Source organism: Phaethon aethereus (assembly GCF_964289735.1).
Source record: "Phaethon aethereus genome assembly, chromosome: 3".
NCBI classification, from domain to species: domain Eukaryota; kingdom Metazoa; phylum Chordata; class Aves; order Phaethontiformes; family Phaethontidae; genus Phaethon; species Phaethon aethereus.
Genome location: NC_138576.1, coordinates 86344496 through 86368896, shown reverse-complemented (window position 1 = coordinate 86368896; position 24401 = coordinate 86344496). Strand labels below are relative to the sequence as shown.

Below are 24401 nucleotides of genomic sequence, written 5' to 3'. Positions count from 1 at the left end.
TTTCCAAAACTATAAACCCTGTGGAATAAAACCTAAATGCAAAATAGTATTTTTTTTTAAAGTAGGTATTTTCTTACCTGCAGGACTGCATAAGACCAGCAAGGCTTTGAAAAAACCCCACATCCTTTTTATCCTTGAGGTAGTCAAGCATTTTCTGCAGTCAACACAAATAATTTATGCAGAGAATTAATATTTATACAATGTGTTAATCTAGGTAACTTCATATTATATGGACTCTAGATTACTAGTGATGCTGGTCTTTTGAAATATCTCTAATATTTATAAACTAGATAAGAGTCTTGCAGACAAAAATCCAGATATCAAAAATAAAAACAACATTTAATGCTCATATCCTTTACAGAAAAGCAGTTCATCCATTCATTTTGGATACCCCTTTCTAAAACATGGAAAATAAAGATAGTAACTAAAGTGAATACAGCCAGCAGTATTTAGTGTTTAATATAAATACAATCTTGCCATTACTAGGTCACAAATTTGTATTGACACTACCCTTTCAGCACCAGACTGGGCTTATCGTAACTGCATTTCATTTTAGATTATTTTAGCTGCAACAGCATGTTAGTAGTCATGTGAATATTTTTAAATCTGTTTTAGCTTTATTGTAATGTGTAATAACTATCTGATAACAGATTGCAACAAGAAGTTATTCAGTAATCGGAGTAAACTCTGATTCTAGAATGCAATGTGTTGTTGAGTGAAGATATAGGGTGATACCAGAGGTCCCAGTTGTCAACAAAAATCACAATGCTCAAAGATCAGTCTTACTAGGAATGCTACAAAAATTCACATTGTGAATGAGGTAAAACTCTTTTGGCAAGTAACAAAAATAATAGGAAAAATGGATAATGAGTAACCTCCAAAATGACAGACCACCAAAGCAGACAGTGTTAGCAAAACGTATCAGCATAACCCCAAGTAGACCCAAGATCACTGAATAAGAACATCCCCATCAACAACACCGTACTAATTGAAGCAAAGAACTCCAGATGATGATGATGAAGATGACAACTTTTCAAAACCACTTCTGTACCTCTCCCCCCACCCATATCATTCTTCCCAAAGAAGACTGAAGAGTTGATCTTAGGACCTAAAGGAAAATCGGAAAGGTGAGCATAACACCGGGGAAAACAGGTAGAAATGAGGCAACTAAAAAAAATAATAATTCTAACTGTATTACTGATGCTTTTATGTAAGTATGTAATTTAGACTAGTAGTATTAGTATTATTGTAAATGTACTAACAACGGTTTCCTGCATTCTGATTAGTTAAGACTTTCCCAAATAATTTAAAAAAATAGTATTACATTTGTAGTATTACAAATCCAGATTAAATATCTATGTAAAAATGTCATGATTTTCCTAAGTAATTTAATATCATAACATCACAAAGATCTCGCAATGGTTCAAGCAGATACTGTTCTGCACAATTTGTGGTCTTTCTGGTCAATTCCTGGTAATGAAAGACCTTGAAAAGAGCGTTAGTTTCGGCTGCATTCAGCTGTTTCAAGTGGTTGCTTAACTTGGGACCTTAACTGTTCCTAGTTGTCTGTGTGCTTCAGCTTGTCCTACAGCAAGGTAGTAAAGGCAGGTATGAAGCCTTCTGGACTCAGGAATCTTCAACTACTACAGAACACTGAACGTACTCTGTTTCAGTCGCTCCTCTTCAACAGTGCAGAATACTGTTAACACATCAGACTTGTCAACTGCTCACCACATTATCTTACTATAGATTAGTAAATTAAGTTTGAGATCTCTGCTTTTATCACCAAGACTGTCCATGGCATAAGCTAAGGACTTCTGAAGTTGTGTAACTTTTGGAGGTTTTTTGTGAAGACTGAGATGAGAAATTTTTCTCTACTGGCTAAAGAACAATGACAATCTCCCAAGAAATCCTTCCTTCCCACAGAATTCCTCTACAAGTTAATGATTTCAGACAAAACTTCCCCCTTCCAGCTGAAGCGCAAAACAAATTTCTTCTAGCCTTGTATTCTGTAGATTAATTACGTGTATATGAATAAGAAACATATACCTAGCAAACAAGGTACTTTTGTACACTATTTTCTTCTGGGAACAAGAGTACGATAAACAGCATCTGACAAATAGTCACATTACATAATGCACTACTACAATAGCAACGACCATGGTATAAAGTTCTATACTGACTAGAATGGGTGAAAATAAATGAGTACCTTACCTGCTGAACGGTAGAATTTCCTCCATTTAGGATGGCAATCCCTAGCTTTAGCGTAGCTGCAACCATTGGCCCCATCTCACCTTAAAATTATTTTAAAATATGCTTTTAGATCATATAAAAAAATAAGAATGTTCTATTAACTTATCCATACAATGACTTAAATGGTAATTTATCAGGAGAGGCTTTTTTGTTTCTCTTGTAAAACAGACCTATTTTTCTTTCATGATCTCTAGTGTGACTTAGTATCGTCCTGAGTGCCTACAGAGATAGCGTAATGTATACACAGCACACAAAATAAGCCAGATATAAGACAGGAAGAGCTGAGCTCAACGAATATAAATCATGTTTCATTCGCTAGAGCATCCAACAGTTGATTTAAGGCTGGGTGCACAATTTTAAGCTAGGTTTCAAGTTTAACAATATGTCTCCTCTGCATGCCAGTCTAGATATCTTTTTCCTGTTTCTTCAGAAAATGACAGTGATTGAAAACACTTAGTTACAGTAAATGAAATTTGTAAACAGAAATTTTTAAAACATCACTACTATAGAAACACATCACAGAACAGACAATGAGAGCATCAAACCTTAGAGTAAGATAGTGTCTAAAGGGCAAAAGCATCATTTACACTTCTGAAATGTTTTACCAAACTAATAGCAGTAACACCAATAAACCAGGTATTTGGGGAGTGGGGTAATAAAAAAAGGGCCAAAGTCTACACCTACTTCAGAACTGTACACATTCCAGAATTTGGGGTTCTTTTTGTCAGTGCATACTGCTAAAGCTATGAACTTTTTCACACTTCCTCTCAATCATCACTCGAAGAATAATATTAATATTTACATTATTATTGTTATTGTTATTATTATCATCATTATCATTAACAACAACAACAATAACAACCTAATGAGAATAAGTCATACTTTTCTGGATTAGCTGTCAATAATATTTGAAACTTTGGGTGCCTTTTGAAAGCAAACTTCAGTGCCAAACATCTGCACGTTTTGCCCAATAAGAACTACAATCATTTCAAAGATCATTAGAAAAAAGGTTTAAATGTAATCTACACAACAAAACATTACCTTTACTAGCACTGATTGTTTGCAGAACCATCTCGGCAGCACCCCGGTCATGCAGTCTGGCTTGCTGATACAGAAGTTTTTGTTTTTCCATTTCTTTTTCCTGAATAAAAATTCCAGTCATTTAAGATGAGGACTTCAGTTACTACCAGCTCTCCAAAGGTGTTTGGTTTTCTCTTAGTATATGGGCTCTATGGCAACATCATGGACCATTTTAATACATACAATGCTGTTGAACAGATATTTAACATGTTCAAGTAATATTCTCCCCTTGGTATTTTTCTTTAATATACTTTTAGCAGTTTATCTGAAAAGAGTAATCTCAATTGTAAATCATTAGGTTAGTTCAAAGCCCATGTTCATTATATATATACTGCATATATCAAACTTGCACTTTTGTGCTGTGTTTTTGTGCAACAGTTCATACTCTTAATAATCTTCTATAGTGTGACCATAACTTCATACTGCTCAGTATGTGGCTCTTGTGTTGCAAGTTGTTGCTGAATACCAGTGTAACAGAAGCCTCTCAGAATTTTTTTCAAAACATATTATATTACAATATAGATTGCCCACCCTACCAACAGAATATTTGATAGAATACACTGTGCTTTTATATTTTGCATTCTCTAGCGGCAACAAACAATACTGCATGGCGTTGCTTGAGCAATGGTGAAGTTTATCTTTATAATTTAAACTACTACTGAAAACATAAAGAAGAACATAAAGAGCAAACATAAAGGCACAGTTAATTCCAGATGAGTTTCAACTTTCACCAAGTTAATTGAAGTTTGCTGGAGAATTGAGGATGACTAAGCAGTATAAGTTGCAAAATGGAAGTTGCATAGAGCCCTATGACAGCAAGTCCATCGGATGGCGTGGTAAAAAGCTTACTCAAAAGGAACATGACACAATCAGTTAGTATCATGTCCAAAAACACAACGCCCAAAACATGTATGACCTAAAAGCAGGAACAGCTGCAGCAGAAGTAGCCAGAATGACAGCTTTGCTGCCATAAACTTTCCATCCAAGTTACGGAAAAAAGACATTGGAAGATGGAAGAGGTTTAAAAAATGAAGGCTTGCTAAATAGAGGGTATGAAAAATAAATTAAAAAAGAAGAGGTAAAAAAGAGAAATATGTTCAAATGCATGAAAAGAAACCTTTTAACTCAAAAGCAAACCAACACAGACATTTATGCTGTTACCAGAGAGTTCTCGCCGAGGCTGGCAAATTTGTTTCTTAAATCTTTGATAATATCGTGCTGCGGAAACAAAATTCATCAGGGGTTTTTTTTTCACACTATTAGCTCTGCTGTTGTTAAATTGTATCTTTCTTTTTTCCTTAAATTATGTGACAGATCTACATGGAGGCACAAAAAGGAAAAAAAAAAAAAATGGCAGCTTTGCTTCATATTTAGCCATGCTAAGGTTTGAAAGTTTTGCCTTCATGTTTAAACCTCTTCCTGGGAGTTCAACAGAAACAAAACAGAAACATACACACATACGCGCGCGCACACACACACAACACACGCACAAACCACCAGAAAATCATGACATCACAGGTTCACTATAGCTACAATAAAATATTTTAATTTGCTTCAGATGTCACTCTAAATTGATCAGTTTCTTTTTTAAAAAACTATTTCCTACTTCTAGTTACTTTTAGTTTTAGACCCAATAATTTTTCATTTGTCTTCCATTGCAAGATTTATTATTCACTTCTGTTCAAAAGCCTAACATCAGCTATACTCCTTTCATTATACAATATTTTTTTGGTAAGTTAAGAATGCTTTTAGAGAGGATGCATCTGCATAATCTACAGACTGAAATGATGGGCATGCACACTTCTTGCCATGGCACTACAGAAGAACGGTAGAAACAGGCATTGCCAAACAGCTTAAAGTGAGAAAAGTGGCATTTCCCATGGAAATCAAGCTGTCCAGGTAACCAGTCACAAAGTAGACCCCAACCCCCCACCCCCAAAAAAAATCCAGCAACAAAAACCACCACAAAAATTTCTTCTAAAAGCAACAATTCCTTTGATGATAACTCCCAAAGAGTTAACTCATGGTCCCTTCTTCAGCTTGACAATGCTTTTTCACTGTTGCTTTCTCCATGCAATGTTAGTACATGTGTATATATGTGATGGCAGCGCTAATATGAAGTGGGCCACCCACTGCATATAAAGTACACTAAATTAGTAGAGCTGCTGGATGATCAAGGTATCCCAGTTTCTCTAAGATGTGCTTACTGCTAACCCTGTTATTTGTGCTACTGCCACAGTTTTTTGCATTTTATTGTGCTTGCCAGTTGATGTCAAGAAAACTACTAAAATAATTAGGCAGTGGTTTGAATTTTGTGTCATTCACAAAACCATCACAACAGTAGTAAAAATACTCCATACTAAATGAAACATTTAAAGTAATTCACCAGAATTTATAAAAAAAAAAAAACACCCAACAAAAACCTCAAAGAAAACCAAGTCTACTTTATCTTGGGCGTTTTCCATTTATATGGGAAAAACCTCACCACTTAGAAATGTACGTACATGTATTCCCACATTATAGACTTTCTCCAGCAACAGACCAAACCAAGGAAACTTTTTCATCATGCTCTTTGAAAGCAAAGACTTATACATTTTCTACTTCATTCTAATTTTTATTTTTTTTTAAATCGTTACAAGCACCCATATGCCAAAAACACCCATTGGGCAAAACCACAAGTTTTAGCTTGAATTTGTTGGCAATAAACTTGCAAAAACTAAATAGGAGCTTTAACTGACAAGTGCATCACTGTTTATTTTCTTGTAACCCATACAAAGAATGATTCTTGGACTCTCCCTTGGAGCTAAACCATATGGAGAGGTTTGTTTGCTGCTACCACTAAGCTATAGCTGTGGAGAGCAGACATATATGATCCTACTTCTACAGAGCATTGTGTTTTGGTTTTTGTTTTAATATGACACTATGAAACAGTTAATGAGTAAACAGAATAAACAAAAAATTGGAAAGTGAAGAAGTTACTTTCAACGCAACTATTCTAAGATCAATGCTTCTCCTTTGAACTGTCTTAATACTTTATACTTTTCAAGACTGTTTAGTCCAGAGAATAAATCCTGTTAGACAGGTTTTACACCAGCAAAACTTCTGTTAATTTCAGTGTCAGGCATGCATACCTACAAGCTCAAGCAGAGTCTTTATATATATATTTTTTAATATCTACCTATCTTACTTTTTAATATATATATATGTATATCTTATGTATGTATATAACCCTTTAAGCTCAATGTAGGCTGTTTTATGCTCTATAAAGTTGAATTTTTCCTAGATCACTCATTTTAGACTTTATCAGCTCTAAAAAGAGTATACACTAAATGAAAACATAACGTATTATAATTCATGAAGATTAAATATGTATGATTTTAAGAGTGTTAGAGAAGGTTCTTTATAAAATATGCTTTCCATATTACTTAAATATTTCAATCCCTGCAATTTCATGCTCATATTTCTGCTTCTGCTGAAAAAGATTTTTTCTAGTTGAAAAGTAATTTTTAACTATCTGATATGATATCCGTAATTAATATGCCTCAGTGAGTTGAAGTATCCTTTCTATATTGAAACCTGTCATTATCCAAATTATCATACAACAAAAGGAATTCTTTAAAGTGCAGATGGTAAAACAGAAGAATAAGGCAAACAGGAAATTTAGAGACTACTAAATTGCTAGCGCATAAAATAATTAAAATACAATTATAATCTCAAAAGTGAATTTCATAATAAATGAGTGGCCATTCTAAAGCCAATTCTCTGCCACCTGCTGTGCTTTCTTGTTCTATGTACTGTTCCATAGTTTATTTAGGAATACTGACATGTCTCAATGCAGGCATCTATAAAGCCATCTCTCAGTTGATATTACTTCCTTTATACAAGTAAATACTTCTGAAAATGCTTGAAAGTGGTATCTAAGTATCACTAAAAATAATAAATAAGTTCATAAATTAATTACCACTTTCTTAGATATATGCAGTCAGTGGCAGTCTGATAGCAATTTTTGAATTTCCTCAAAACTACAGCTATTTATTTTGAATGTAATAATTCTCTACATGACTTTAGAACACTGGTAGACTTCCTGTAGTAGTAAATTAAATATTAAGTAAACATATGCTTTTACCTACTCTATCTTAACTCAATGATTTCATGAAATTTGAAAATATTCCCTGCATTCACCTTTATCACTGTTGGTTCTAAACAAATCATAACGATAAAAATAATACAAAGCTAGGAAAAACATGTTTTAAAAAAAGGCTGTTTCAATTTGATTGGCTGTAAACAACACTCAGCTTTCTGGGGTGTTAGCATAAGTATTTTGTAATATGGCAAGATGAGAGGAAAGGAAGTAACACTGATCTAAAAACTATCTGGGAAAATGAGAATTGAACAGGAACAAACCATCTTATTCATGAATTTTTAACAAATTTCAGACAAGATAGCAAAAAGCTATTAAATGCTTCATAATATAACAGTTGAAGAGACACGAGAATTTTAGCGACCATTCATCAAAATTATTTATTGTATTCACACCAATATTCAGAAAGTATAGAGTACACCAGGTGTATTGCTGACTCTGCCCAATAATAAATGCCTGGGAGGAAAAAAATTATCATGTGATATCATTAGATTTTATGACATACCTATGTTACTCAAGATCAACAGTCAGCACAATAATCCACATGGGCACAAAGTAAGGATAGTTTTAGCAACACTATATTTCATATTTCCTGGCATTTTAATAATCTGTATTAAAAACTTTAATGTTGTATTACAAGTCTATTTTGTTCGTACAATATATAGTTATAAAGCAAACAAAAAAATATACTAAACGAAACAAAACAGTACTCTGTGTTAAAATAGCATTAAATCTGAGCTACAAATGTACAGGAATGAAGATATCCTGAAATAAAACCTTCACTACGCAGATTATTTTGTTTTGGTTAAAATGTCTCCATTTCCACTTGCAGTATCTTTACTGATGTCATCATGTTTACACTGTCATTCAATTACATCGTCCTCACTGGCAAGGAAGTTAGTTCTGTTTCCTACACACTGCCTCCATATTCTTTGCCATGCTGATGAGATCACTCAACATATTAATTTCTATTCAAGTAGATAGGAAGTGACAAAGTATTGAGTCTCCAAAAGGAAAAATATAGTACTGAGTGACTTTCAAATCTATGTATTCCCAGTTTCCAATTTTTTCCTCCACTGTTCCATAGCTATAAAACTATATGTTACTTTCAAACTGTGTCACCTTTTCTTGCTTAAAGTTGGGTGACAAATTTTATGTATTTGATGTACAGCTGACATATATATCTAACTCTCTATAGGAATAATACAAAAAAGGGGGCAACAGATCATTTATACGATTCCACTATGACTGAAATTGAATTGGTTAGCTGGAGCAGAAAACCTTATGTACAGGGATAAATTTGGTAACTTATGTAATCACTGCATTAAAACAAAGAACTGGAAGCCACAAATGGTCATGTAATCATTGCAATGAATTTGTTCTTTAAATCATACCACTCTTCTACACCCAGGGCTGCCAGAGGCCCTGCCTTACGTAAACCTCAGCCTGTCCTGTTGTGCCACAGCCACAAAGCATGGAGTGGCAGTTGGTGTTTGAGATGAACCATCAGCTGGATGCCTGGGAGTACTCTTGAGAAGTACTGCACTAAAGCTGGTTTCTCATCCCAAATCCAAAACACAGTGTCACACTGGCTTCTGTGAAGAAAACCAGCTCTATCCTGGCTGAAACCAGGACACTGGTATAAGCAGCAGCAACAACGTAGCGGGAAGAGATGCTGCTACACACAAGATGGGAAGCAGCCAGAGGACGCAATGAAAGATCTTAATGAACAGACTTAAATCATCATTTATCACTAAGCCCCTGAACTGAATCCCAGAGAAAAGCACGGGTGTATTACTCACTGTGTAGAAAAGAGATTCTCTACAAGACTTTTGCTGCACATTTCCCATAGTCAATGGGAGGTTGTTCATATAGCCCAAAACAGCGTTGGGAGATAGGCAAGAAACTCAGAACTGCTGACCTTGTAACAAAGAATGTGTTAATGACACTGACCCTATGTTATTGCTATTATAGATTGTGGGGAATCAAAACACTGCAAACAAGTAGGAGAAAATGAGAAGTGAAGGGCTGACTGTCTAGTGGTGGACACTGTAAGTTCTCTTACTGGATTACAGACACTTTGTATTTCTTGCATAGAATAAAAAACAAACAGTGACTGATGGAAATAGGGTGGTGGGGCACACAAGAAGGAAAAAAACGAAGGTCCTGGCATTAACAAATTGCCCAATATCAACACCATGAGTACATAAGAAATAAGAAAAGAACTCTACCCCCCTTATGACAACATATAAAAACTGATCAAGTCTTATTTAACCATAGGTTTGTGTTTTTGTACTACATGTATAAATAACTTATCCTGTAGTTGCAGATAGTGAAACCACGAATTAGGTTGCATCCATTCCGTTATGGGTAGGGAAAACTAATGAGAAACACATTTTTTGCATACTAATTTGAATGTTTAATTCCTAAGAATTGATACATTTATCATGGAGTCTGACCTTAATTCGTATCATTCTTTAACAAAAATAGTTACTGTAAATACATGGTATATGGTCACTCCATTTATGCAGGCTTTGTGACAGTGAAAGATAACAGTGACCATCTCCAATGGTCTAGAGCCTTAAGAGCTTGCATTACTTGTACGTACTGAAACTTGCAAGTCTTTCTGTACCTGAGGTCAGTGACAGCGCATACAAAAGTCTATCAACAAAGTTGCTACCAGTAACAGCGATGAAGAAAACTGACATAGGAAGCTCTATCTCCCCCATTTCTTTTCTTCCTGTGAAGAGCCAATTTAAACAAACATATTTTAAAAAGATAGGTAGGTTTCGATTCCTTTTTCTGAGTCCTCATCCTACATGTATTTAGAGCACATTAATATGTAGCAAACCAGTAGTCAGTGACTCAAATGCACAAATCAATTTGCATTCAGCTAGTGAAACACTGATTGGAAACAATTTCCTATCAGATAGGATCAAGGGGGACACTGACACCAACTATACGCAGAGTCAATTGAGCTCAATAGGATAGAAAGTTAACTTAGAGACAAAGGGCAAGGAGCAAAGATAATAATAATAATTCAAAGCAAATACTAGCAGGCAAATGCAGACAGGCACAGAGTAATGCACAGACAACTTTATTGTGGGTTTATATTGTGACCTCTCTACTGCCCACACAGTGATCCCAATACAGATTATTTGTACAAAAATGAGACTACATTGCATGAGATATGGGCATGAAAATTCCTGATAAAATAGACTTGTCGTTTTTATCGTATTCTAAGCTTGCCCAAAGGTCTCTGTTGTTCTGTGAAAAGATTCAGGACTTCAAACATCACATATTTTTAAGGTCTAGAGGAGCAGTAGAGTTTATTCCCATACAGATTGAATAGTCAGTCTTTTCACATGCATACAGAGCATGGAATAAAGGAGCTATCTTCAGCATTGGACTTGGAGATAGATAGATTGTCAGACAGAAACACAAAAATGCACACACTCAGCAGGTATATATGGTCTCACATCTTTACAACTGTTTCTTGTCATGCATGAAGGAAGCAAGGATTATTTATTATCATGGTTTTTTTCCCTTTGAAAACACTTCTCAATCAGCAAGACAGAAAATTTTCTGTGGAGCATATAGCATTTAGTGGACAGTAACCAGGTAGGCAGAGTGATAGATATGTTGTATTTGAATAGCTGAATTAGCAGAAGAAACAAAGAAGAAATTATACTATTAGATTGCTTATATACTTCCTTTGGGGTTTTGTAATATGTACTTTGTGGCAATTACAATACCTTTTAAACAATTTTTTGTGAGTCTGCGTGGGTGCATTCATGTTCCAGGATAATGCCTTTATCATATGAAGGGGGAACACATCTGTGCAAACTTTTGAAGGAGTCAGAGTGAAGCTGATCCTGGAATACATTTTCTCTTTCCACAGCTGTATGGGAACACCTTTCTTTTGTGAAATTAATGTTAATAGAAGTGCTAGCAAACAAAACTCTAAAACTGTCTTACTCTTCTCAATGAAGAAGGTTGTAATTGTTCCCCATATTGCCATAGGCAATGAACTTTCAAGCTATTGACTGGAGTCTGACCACCAGCTATATCTGTGCATTCCCAATATAGCAAGCACGTCACCTCTACACAGTCTAGCTGCCATTAGCCACAACACAAATAATTACATTTAAACACCTCAGAATCGAAAACTAGCTACCCCACATGCCATACCTCCTCTCAGAATGTCAACCTTGCAGTGCTATCAGCAAGCAACCTGAGGCAACAATGGGAACTGAGACTTCTACTTGCATGAAGTAGGCAAGTAGGCTGGTGCTTAAGCCATGGGCCACCTTTTAGAAACAAATGGTGAGACTTTCATGATGAGACACAAAAGACTGTGTAAGAAATTGAGTCAATAACAAAATTAGCACTGTGAGATTTCAGAGCTACTGCCTGTATGTTTTTAGAGAAAACATGGAACAAGTAGGAGTCACTTCAGATATGGAGTAGTTATGGAGTTTCTATAAGGTACTATTACAATGAAGGCTAAGGACTCAGTCCATTCCAAAGGATCTGAGTCATAGATAAGCTAGAATATAATTGATGGTCTCTCTGTGACAAACACTGGAACAGAATTCTACTACTGTATAAGAAATGCATGTCTGCTAAGATACAGAAGAAAAGTCCAGCTGCTTTCCCTTAAGAGCCGAATGAATGATTTTAATCATTCAAATGAAATTGTAACGAGAAAGATGATAACTGATGCACAAAAGGCAAAACAATATTAACAATCCAAATGACACTCTGCTTTCCCCAAAATGGCAACATAATTTTATATGGAATACTTTGCAGAAATAATTATTGGAGTCTTTAAAAAGAGTCTGTGCACAAGAAGGGTTTGGTAGAGATGTCATGCTGGAACTGAAATGTTAAAAACATTTTCAATACCCTTTAGTTGAATTTATCCAAGATGTTGGGCCCAAAAGTCACAAAATTAGACCCAGACAAATACACACATATTTTTTGTTTTACCTTGCTGCGTTGTGATCCTGTCACCTTAAGGAAGGGCAAGGACAAGAAGCGAAATAGCAATAAGAAAAAGAAGTCCAAAATTTTTTTTCTGCAGGTGACTGACCAAATACACACACAAAATTCTCTTCTGAACAGATTAATACATTATTTGAACATTAAGTTTCATAGATAAAGAAAAAATAATGAGAAACAAATGAATAGGATCTTCTCTCAAAAGATAAAGTTAAATGTTGAACAAGGAACCCATTATAATTTAGGTAAAGAGCACTCATTCACTTCAATGACTTCCTATTTATAAATTTTCACATTTATAAGCACAAGGTTTTTGATATCTAACAAGCATTCATGGGCTAACTGACAAAAGATTATTGAAATAAATATCCTTTTAGTCAATGATAGGTCATAAATTGCATTTGGGGGGGCAGGAAGCACTGCAATTTTGATTCATACTTAGATTTTTATCAAGAAACAGAAATGTATATATTGGGTATGTTAGTTGTAACTCAACTGGACTAGAACTTCTGAATGACTGAAAAGAATTTGGTACTCATATTCTTTCTGATTTCTATATACAGCCAAATAGGGAATATATACTTAAAATAATTCAGTGCTATCTCCTGCAGCATCATGTAGAAAACATACAGACCACTTGATGTGTACAAAACAATGGGAGTAAAAGTAAACATGCCCCAAACCACTCCTCAAAAATCAAAACAGCACAGGTAGTTTTATATCATATCAATCAGTATATTTAGAAATATTTTAAAGAAATAATGAAAACATGTATTTTATGTTTCTGTGTTTTAGTAAAGATATTAAGTATTAATTTATTTCAAAGACATAAGGTAACTTTCAATGTCAGAAATATAATATGCTAAAACATTAAAAATATTAACAAGCTAATCCCTCAGTGCCCCTCAGAACAGACAAATTTCTTGTAATCTTCATTATATTAATGGAAAAAGAGAGACAGATCCCAGAGCAAACACATGACAAGGACTCATCTCTCACTGTTGTAATCAACTCATGTAAGTATGTTTCCTTATACAGTGATGATCACTAAAAACTCAACATTAAACAAATACAGAATTCCTATTCTCAACATAAGGAAAAGTTTGTCAGTATTGATGAATAAAAGCTCACCTTTTACTAAGAAGCACTAAAATATATATATATATATGAACATAAAAATACTGTATAAATTACAGGTACTGAATGTAAATGACTACTGGCAAATAGCAGTATTATTTTGGTATTTTAACAATCCAAACTAAGGTAGGACCTGACACTTTACAAGATACAGCTTGTTATTATCAGACTTCCAGAATAAGTTGCTACTCGTAATATTTCTCTTCAACAACTAAAATGTTAAAGTCAGTCAGATAAACATGTAAGATCTGTTAAATTATTCTCTCTATAATCTTATATTATTTGATACTATGTATGTTTTTGTTTTACTGCTGTGAATCTGGTGACTCATATCTGCCAATGCAGCTTCTGACATGCAGTTCACTGGCATATAAGCTGCAGTAAGCCATGAACCAAGAAACATAAATGTCAGTTGGAAGCTATGAAATAACGTCTAATATGACAAGAAAAACAAAACAGAAGTATAAACTTACTTCAAAACTCTTTACTTCTTCTTCACCATCATCATCTTCTTCATCATGGCAGCTCTGATACCATGTAGAAAGAAAACATTTACTGGTAAGTCACGGTGGGGGGTAAACCTTTAGTTCACTTTATACATAATTTCTCATGATCTTCTTCATTAATTTTATTAAAACAGAAAAGATGCAAAAGGTAGCAAAAAAGTTACCTTTGCCATAATGTCAGCATAAGCCATATACAGGAAATCTTCTTCCAATTTGCTGGTTAATAGAGATAGAAAAGGGAAAATGGGGAAGGTTAGAGCCATTATAGTAGAACTGGATCTCCAAAACATTTTTAAGCACCTTAAAAATATTTTTAAAGAATTTCTGTGCTCATAATTAATTACAAAAGTCTTCTTGGAAAATGAGGACTTGATTTACTAACACAAACTGAAAAGCAAAGCCAGCTACAAACACAGTGCTCAGAAATTCATAAACACCTTTCAATGAAGAGAACATAGTTAATTTTTCAATTATACCTAGAATATACTCGCATTTCACTTTCAGAACATAACTGTCAATAGGGAACACAGACAGAAGACAGAGGTGTACTAAGTCCTAAACATAGCATCCTTAATTGTGAAAAAGTGTACAGGGGCATCTATTTGTCTCTAGAAAACTCCTTACATCTCATCAGTCATGTTAAAATCTCTTTACATACCACAGGCTAGAGAGGTTTCGGTGTAACTCAAGCTCCTCATATGTACATACGCACATGTTTTGGCCTAGCCTGTGCAATCTAACTTGAACAGTGACATGTATAACCTCAAATACAGCAGTAATCTGAAAATCTGCATACACTCTCCAGTCTCTCACACCATCCCTACCATTTTTCAGTTAAGGCTGTTCGACTGAATAGCAGAATAAGCTGATGTAAAGGATCAACTCTTTTAAGGCTTTCATCTTCTTCCGGTGGTTCCTCCCCAGGTTTCTTTAGGGAAAAAAAAGATTTTAAAAGTATATTCAATTATCTATAGTGAAAAATTATTTAATCTGTGCAATTTATTAAACATTAAATATTCACATATATAATTTTGACTTGGACAACCAGGAGGAAACAAGTTCCAAGCAAGGCACGTGTGAAAAGCCTGAACCCTGACCATGTTTGTGACCATGAAGACTTACAAAGATGATGCCATTTGCAAAGCTTTGGATTTCCTCTCCTCATAAAAATTAACCCTCTTCCCTAGATTCTGAAAATAACTTCAATCTTCTACTGCTGTTATCCAGAATGAGTGGTAACCAGATGCCATCATTTGCTCTTATATTGTCTGTGCCTGTCTATGTTAACAAGCTTCATCTGCTAAAAATTAGAATCCTCTGTTCCAAGTCTTATGCCAGGTATAATGTTCGCTGAGGAACTCTAAGAGGCTTTGAGGGAGAAGAAATCCAAACTTGAAGCTCACCAATACTTTTAGACAGAAGGAGCCTTATCTACCAACAACAGTAATGCTGGCAGGATATAGAATTTTAGAAGAAAATAAATCAATAATATATAAAAAATAACATTTATCATTCAATTATATATATACACAGTTTTTTTCATGTGGTTATTTTGGTTTCAGGTTTGGACAGCTCTAGTTAGTTCACTCTAAAAGAAAAGTATAGTCCTAAATACTATAAAGGCAGCCACCGAAGTGGTGTTTTGAAAAGAATCTATACAAAATCTGTCCTCTGACTTCTCGTGTTTTGCCAAAAGAGATTTCAGAAATTAAGTTTTGCACATCAAGTTCTTCATAAAATTGCTTCGTCCAGACATATTTTTCTACAAAGCATCTGGTAGCTCAAAGAAAATTGGTTGCATAAATTACGCCCACTCTTCCTCCTTGTTTTCACCTAGCAGTACACACTAAAATATAAATAAAAAGAATTCCACACACTGGTAAGACTGCACAAGTAAGAAATTATTATAATATCAGATGTTATCTATTAGCAATAAGGAAGGGTTGGCCACATGATAGACACAAGGAAAATGGATTTTTGCCCAGTAAGAAAAAAATTGTGTATGCTAGTGTCAAATACATTCCTGTGGGAATGCTTATAGATCTCTCTGTACTACACTTCATACATGCCTGTGAAGTCCACCATGTCCACTTAGCTGTACCAAACATGACTGGTTGCAGCTGAGGATTCACTTTAGTTGACATATATGCACAATAACTGTTACACATGCTAGTCTATGATGGCCATGCAAGGTTCATTTCACATTTTGCAATACGTGACAATATTTTCAGTATCAATAACAAGATCTGAACAATGAAAATTGTAACTCTAGTTATATCTCAGCATTATGGAGGTGTTCCCCTGCTCTTTATTTCAATCTCATTTAGGATGCTAACCTTTCTCTTTAATTAAATGACAGCATTCTATACTTGGTCACCTTATAATCCAGAATACCTCTCTAATGTTATCAAAACTAATGAAGCAAAAGGGCAGAAGCTGTGTTAAAGCTTAATAGGAGTTATTAGTTATCACAGATTTAATTCAAATTAAATGGAGGATGAAATTCACCAATGACTAAATAGAACTCAGTATTAAAGCAAAGCATAAATACTAGAACCAAATAATTTTCTGACATTTCTGTGAAATAAGCAGTCTTAATTTTCAATGTTTTGAGACATTTACCCTGTGTATTTGCCAGTATTTAACTGAATGTAACATAAGAAGATAAAACAAATAAGTTGGGTAAGTTTTAGTTGCCATTTCTAAATGTTGAAAATTTGAAAGAGATAATTTTTATATAATCTAATTATTAAACATTCATTAAACATATTGTTCTTATAAAGTATTATGTCCAGTAATGCCTACCAACCAAACTAATCAATAATTGTACCACATAAGCTTAAGTGTTCATATAACCTATTTAATTAAAGCAGAAGCATTTTAACTATTAATAGAGTATTAAGTATCTTATGATTTTAATACCAAACATTAGAAAGCTAGTTCCCTTAGAGTTTTGATCTGTTAAGTCAGGATTAAGAATCTGCAGAATTAAGCTCCTCAAATATGCTTTCTTCTTTTAATATACAGAGGCGGAAGAAGTAGTGCCACTTTTGTATAAGGGACTAAAGGGCAGAAGATTCAGGGGACAAAACTGCAAGTTTAGCCCAGTCCTCTGCTTTAGGGGATGCAAGCACTCATCTTCTGCATCAGGAAGGAGGTAGGTTTTTACTGCATTTCTCCCTTTAAATTATTTTCACTTAGCAGAAAAGAGAGATCAAGATTCTCAGTATTGAAAAAGAACACACTATGGCATACAACATTGTAGTCTACTGACTACAAAGACTTCAAGGACAGGGAGTTTTGGCTACAGTTTCTGGGCCCTGGATTGTTCCAGGTTTCAACCTAATATGTGAACAGTTCTGAAACTTCAGACAATCCTTCAAGCATACATTAGAGAATCCAAGGCTCTTCCTTTCTCCCCTTCCAGACCAACTCTGCCACCACAGCCTAGGCTCTAATTCCGTCTTGACAGTCCAACAACTCTTAAATTCCTTGCTACATCAGGGTACATTTTCTCGAAGATGGACAGAGATCTTTCACCAGCGTCACAACAGCATCTTTCATGAACTCCACCCAACAGTCTGGGTCAGCTCCACAGAGCTGAACAGTAGAACCTCAAACTCTCACCTCACCAGGAGAGTGCTCTAAAGCAGCAAGAATTTGATATAAATTTATTTAAAAGTTTGCTCTTTTGAATGAAAGGTGCTGCAATACATCTCCCTTTAAGAGAGCGCTGGAAACAGTTATCTGTATGCTTGACAAGGGAATGCCTGTAGTCCTTTACTAAAGGATAATATAGGAGCCAATACAGTCTGTTTCTGTCTTCTCTAAGACAGTTTTTCACATAAGCTACCTGCCAGAAAGGAGTTCTTCATAAACTTTGCAAAGGTATGGTTTCATAGAGGTGGTAAGGAGACAACCCTTTATTTCGGAGTGTAAGCAAATGACCGTGCTGAGTTATTTCTTCACACATACATACCTGCATATGTATACACACACACGCAAAGAGCTACGTTGTTCCACATTCCATATCTACACACACACGCACTCAACTGCTAAAAAATAATTATTTTGGCAATGAACCTGCATTATTTAAAACATTTGCAGTGTGTTGGGACACATGAAGATATCCATTTCAAAGGCTGTATATAAAGTAAGTATTTGCAGAAATCTCTTGCTTTTTCACAATGCTTGTGCATACAAAAAGGATGCCACAAGAAATGAGTTCTGCACGTGTGCAGGCAAAAAAGAACTTCCATAGTCTGCTTGTTTTGAGTTCATTGCTCCTTTCACTATTTTCATCTTTATTGTCAAAATTGTTCACAGCTTGGGTAGGTGCTTTTAAAGCAAATTGTTTTTTTCTAATAGCAATTTTCCAGTTAGCTTCCCCTTTCTGTTGCAGAAAGCAGGGTCTCCTCACAATAAGACGACTGATCTCAGACTGTGTTCTGTTGGCCCTCCCAGGGACTGAATCATTTCCTAGTACTAGTCCTTACCCAGTCCTCGAAAGGACTACCTTTCTGAGAGACAATTATAAGGGATGAGGAGACAAGAGTTTACTGAAAATCACTCTGGGGACTTACCAGGCTAAAGACATGGCTCTAACTTTACTGCTGGGAAAAATCCTCACCTCCCTGACAAGCTATACAAGAGGATTCTTCTGCGAGACAGCCCCAGTGAACACCCTTTTCATGTCTGATTCCGAGGGACTGATTAATCTAAGACTAGAATTCCTCTAGTTTCATATTCTAACCTTTTGACTTAAATGGCTTTAACGTAGGTTATGAAGTCTTCAAATACATAAAGGTTAACTGCAAAGAATGTTCCCCTTCTCCACAGGGCAGAAGATAAGAGATAGGGGAATGACAGCAACTGGCACGTGATTTAGACAATAGTTTAAAATGTTTTATAAAAGGTTACTGAAGCCCTGAAGCAGACTGCCTGAGGGGATTCTGGAATCTCCATCACTTGTGATTTTTAACACCTGTCAGAGTGACTTGGTTATAGCTCACCCCTTTGGGTAGAAATAGCTTAGATGATATCCTATATACCTCACAGACTTATAATAATTATTATACAAGATGAATGTTAATCTATAATACATTCCCACAACCCTTTGCCCCCACACATACTGCTAAGTCTTCTATGAGTTTGTCTTCAAAATAGTGTTCTTCTGTTTCAATCCAAGATTTATCATAGCCTTGAAGAAAGAGATTGACGGCTCGGTGCCTAAAAAGGGACATTTAAAACAAACCTGTAAACTTTTAAAGAGAAGATTTGGTCAACGTGAATTGCATTTAGCTTGAAGAACTGTCCAGTCATTACAACTACCATTTAAAAGGAAAGCAAATTTCTATGGTAAAACCTGCCATGTTTTAAAACCTATTTTAAAAATTAAGTTTACATTAAAACATTCTATTCAAAACTCTGTCCCATTAGCTTGTAAAAATTATATTAAAATGCAGCAATAATGATTTTAGGAGCAGATAGTAAATAGAACTTTAAATAAATTTAAACACTGGTAAGAAATAAAATCAACTACTTTGTCACATTAGTGAGTTTTATTCTGAATATAAAATATTTTCATATTGTTTTAATTTAAATATTAAGATAACAGCAAGAGATAACTTTGGATTGTGTTCAAATAATTGCTTTTTTTTTGATGTTCAGGACTAGACTTGCATATCTAAAATAATAAACCAATTTTTCCAAACTCCATGAAATTAAATGGATGATGAGTCTAGGGGAAAGAGGGTAAGCCAATGATGTTGTTTACTGTTTTTTGGTTTTTTTCTTAAGGATTCAATCAAAATGGACTGTGTGACAACCAATTCTCCATGAAGAATTTTATCAATCATCTTAATTTTTTTTAAACAACTACCAGTCTCATATACTGAAAAGGAAGAAGTATAATTAAAACATACATGAATGCTAGTTATGTGCAGGGGACCTACTTGTTATAGTAAGAACAGCTACAGATGGAAATATCTTTGTTCTATTTTCAACTGTCATGGCAACCTCATTTCAGGCTAGTATGAGTCTCACACCCTTGTGCTTCCTGGGACATACTTTAAGATTCATCCTACTAACTATGGTAATAGTAATAATATGCATACTTTTGGGAATAACTGAGAACACTATTATGTTGAAAAGATGAGATGTAAGTGTTCTGGACATTTTTTTTAGCAATTGCATGAAGAAACAGATGTCTAATTTTTCAGAATGATCATTTCTTCCAGAATCTCAGGATTCTGAAACTCGCTTGACTATAGATCCCATTTTCTATTAAAGAAGAAAGAAGAGGAAAAGGAGCCACAAGAAAAGGTGTGAAATGCCTAGAGTATGTGCATATATTTCTTGTCTAATAGAATGCTCTTTCCAAAATTGCACAATAGACAGACAAGTTTTCCAGCTAAATAGTATCCATCTATCCTGCATATAGAGCATTTAGCATCTAAACATAAAGGTAACTCTCTATTTCCAGAGCTATACCATGGTTTAGGAGGACATTTATCTCCCAAGATGATATTACAGTGTGTCCTGGTTTCAGCCAGAGTAGAGTTGATTTTCTTCGTGGAGGCTGGCGTGGGGCTGTGTTTTGGATTTGGGATGAGAGGGTGTTGGTGAGGTGCTGATGTTTTGAGTTGTTGCTGGGTGGTCAGGGACAGTCCAGCTTCTCGTGCTGGCCTGCAGCGAGCAGGCTGGGGGTGCACGGGAAGCTGGGAGGGGACACAGCTGGGACAGCTGACCCAGGCTGGCCAAAGAGATATTCCATACCATATAACGTCATGCTCAGTATATAAAGCTGGGACAAAGAAGAAGGAAGGGGTGGAGGGACGTTCGGAGTTATGGCGTCTGTCTTCCCAAGAAACCATTACGCGTGACGGAGCCCTGCTTCCCTGGAGATGGCTGAACACCTGCCTGCCCATGGGGAGTGGTGAACGGATTCCTTGTTTTGCTTTGCTTGCGTGCGCAGCTTTTGCTTTACTTATTAAACTGTCTTTATCTCAAACCATGAGTTTCCTCACTTTTACTCTTCCAATTCTCTCCCCCATCCCACCGTGGGGGAGTGAGCGAGCGGCTGCGTGGTGCTTAGTTGCTGGCTGGGGCTAAACCACGACAGTCCTTTTTGGCGCCCAACGTGGGGCTCAAAGGGTTTGAGATAATGACAAGTTTGATTGGAATGTGCTAGATGATAATATTTATAGTTGTTATTGCTGTTTAGCCATTAATTGCCAGGCCCCTGTGCTTGCCATGGGTTTGCCTTCCCTGCATGTATTAGCGTCCAGTGCTCGTTAGTGGCTGCTTTTTGCTTTCGATGCTGCTGTACTGCTGATTGTCTGACTCTGCTGTGCCTGGGAAGATTCTGATAACAGCAATGGCCTTGGGCCTGGGCTGGCAGATGGCCGGGGTAGTGCTGTTTTTTTTTTCCTGTGCTGCTGTACTGAATAGGCTGGAACTCCACTGTGAACTTGAGTCGAAGGGACTGTGACCTGTGGGTGAGTCCATGTGGGAGCAGGACACCCCGAAGCGTCTGTGACCGTGCGTAAGCCCATGCCAGGAGCAGGTATATCTCGAAGCATCTGTGGCCATGGTTATGTCTGTGCCGCAGCAGGTATACCTCTGATGGGATTGTGGCACACGGATAAGTCCACGCTGAAGGTACATCTCGAAGCGTCTGTGGCTGTGGATAAGTCTATGTTGCAGCAGGTGCACCTTGAAGCATTATTGGTTGTGCATGAGGTCATGCTTGGAGCACCTCAAAGTGTGTGGCCATGGAGAAGCCCTCAACAGTGCAGGTATATTGCTGGAGGAACTGGAACTATGGGTAAGTCCACGTTGGAGCAGATTTATCTCTGGAGGTAGTGTGGCCCGTGGAGACGGCCGTTTTGGAGCAGGTGCACCTCGAAGTGACTGCAACTGTGGATAAGTCTATGCCACAGCAGATATACCCCTGGAGAGACTGTGGCTCACGGAAGGGACTGCAGTCTGTGGATAAGTCCAAGCTGGAGCAGGGGCAAGGGGAGGAGTTCATTGCAATGTTAAACCCTATGGTCCAGTACAAAGGGCCCAGGGGTGGAGATTGTAATGGAAGTACCTTTAAACTGTTGTAACCCACGATTTGAGTTGCATGTTATAGGAACTACTATAGCAGGAACCACCTGAACAAATGGAGGACAAGCCTTACAAGAAGCAGTGCCAGTGCAGCAGTGACCTGACCTGAGCCGGCTTTGGTGCCCAGTAACTCCATGCAACACCCCACCTCGCCTGTTCTGAGTGACCACCATAAGGAATGGAGCCCAAAGTCATGGACTAAATGAACTCAGCAGATATTTCATGGACATTTTGGAGGGAAGTCTATGGACTAAGGGGATGATAATCTGTGTATTATATTAAAGGATGGGAAAGGGGGGTGGTGGTTAATGAGGTTATATTGGATAGTGTGGTACCTGAGCATAACATAAATGGTATGGAATAAGGGGTGGATAATGTCCTGGTTTCAGCCAGAGTAGAGTTGATTTTCTTCGTGGAGGCTGGCGTGGGGCTGTGTTTTGGATTTGGGATGAGAGGGTGTTGGTGAGGTGCTGATGTTTTGAGTTGTTGCTGGGTGGTCAGGGACAGTCCAGCTTCTCGTGCTGGCCTGCAGCGAGCAGGCTGGGGGTGCACGGGAAGCTGGGAGGGGACACAGCTGGGACAGCTGACCCAGGCTGGCCAAAGAGATATTCCATACCATATAACGTCATGCTCAGTATATAAAGCTGGGACAAAGAAGAAGGAAGGGGTGGAGGGACGTTCGGAGTTATGGCGTCTGTCTTCCCAAGAAACCATTACGCGTGACGGAGCCCTGCTTCCCTGGAGATGGCTGAACACCTGCCTGCCCATGGGGAGTGGTGAACGGATTCCTTGTTTTGCTTTGCTTGCGTGCGCAGCTTTTGCTTTACTTATTAAACTGTCTTTATCTCAAACCATGAGTTTCCTCACTTTTACTCTTCCAATTCTCTCCCCCATCCCACCGTGGGGGAGTGAGCGAGCGGCTGCGTGGTGCTTAGTTGCTGGCTGGGGCTAAACCACGACACAGTGACATCAATATGTCCATTTCTGCATTTATCTCCTATGAAAGTTATCTACGTTTCAGAAAAGAAAACATACCAGGATGAACAGATGGAGTAACAGCATGAGGAGAGAACCAGAAATTCAAAATTATACTTTCTGTTATTCTTTTCAGGAGATATAAGAAAGCAATTAGATCTATTAAAAGAAAGTAATATACAAAGTACATTACCACACAGTTTATCAATTACTGGTTTATGTATTTTTCTTCCTTTTGATCTCGCCAAATAGCACTGTATGGACATAAATGCATTTGTGAAAGATAGAACAAATATAGCTCTTACCTTGGCAGATTATACAATGGTGCCATTCTAAAGCAGGCAACGACTGCTCTTTTCCTCTGTTTAGATAGCAGCTTATGCCACACGGCTTTTTTGGATCGCTGAGGATGCTCAACCTGTTACATAAAATACACAGGGAAAAATAAACAATGTGGCAATGTCCCTACTGTCTGGGAATAGTACTAATAATAAAAATGTGAGGTAACAGATAAATCAAGTGGAAAGATAACAGAAGAATAATAGATGTGAAAATCTGCTTTCCTTGTATGATATAGATATTCTCCTCCTTTACTTCATCCTACTTCTTATATCTTTTAGATAGATTACAATCGTTGAGGCCATTTCTCAGGAAACCTTAGCTTTTAATACAAAGAATCTTCACTCTATCTTTTATATGTAACTCTTTACATATGTACAAATAAATTGTACACCTTCACATTGCCTCAGACAGTACTTTTAAAGGAATTGTCTTAAATGCAGTTAGTCTTTTCTTTGTGGTATTTGCCATGACCAGTTACTATGGAAAGGAATTAATTTGAAAAATGAGAGACAGGCATGGAGACTAAGTCAGGACTAAATCCCTTCCATGAATCTGCATAGCTAGAATGAACATAAGATATTCAAAAACACTTCAGCTACATTTCATAATATTACAGCTCTGTCTTCAGATATATTCTCTTCTGGCATCCTGGCTCTACAGTAGCATGAGATGAAATTGGGTGTGCTCCATCCTCACCTTTTGCTCTTTCAGTTTCTTTTGTTCCACCCTCCATCCTTGTTTCCACCACAAGAAAATTACTCCTGTGGTCCAGAAGAGTAACTGCATATAACAGTATATAGCCTGACTGGATAACTGGGAACTAAGACAGCAGGCTGTGCTACAGATCA

The 24401-nt window shown here is 36.6% G+C and overlaps 1 protein-coding gene across 1 annotated transcript in view; it reads right to left on the bottom strand.

Annotated features, from left to right (window-relative positions):
- Window positions 1-24401, bottom strand: part of RYR2 (ryanodine receptor 2) — a gene marked incomplete at both ends in the record, with an annotated part of 428112 nt that overhangs the window by 51220 nt on the left and 352491 nt on the right. Inside the window, 8 exons of the mRNA XM_081998040.1 lie at window positions 78-154; window positions 2215-2294; window positions 3295-3394; window positions 14089-14142; window positions 14286-14337; window positions 14946-15049; window positions 19254-19350; window positions 23517-23629. Coding sequence (XP_081854166.1) covers window positions 78-154; window positions 2215-2294; window positions 3295-3394; window positions 14089-14142; window positions 14286-14337; window positions 14946-15049; window positions 19254-19350; window positions 23517-23629 — 677 coding nt within the window. The remainder of the gene's footprint in view (window positions 1-77; window positions 155-2214; window positions 2295-3294; window positions 3395-14088; window positions 14143-14285; window positions 14338-14945; window positions 15050-19253; window positions 19351-23516; window positions 23630-24401) is intronic.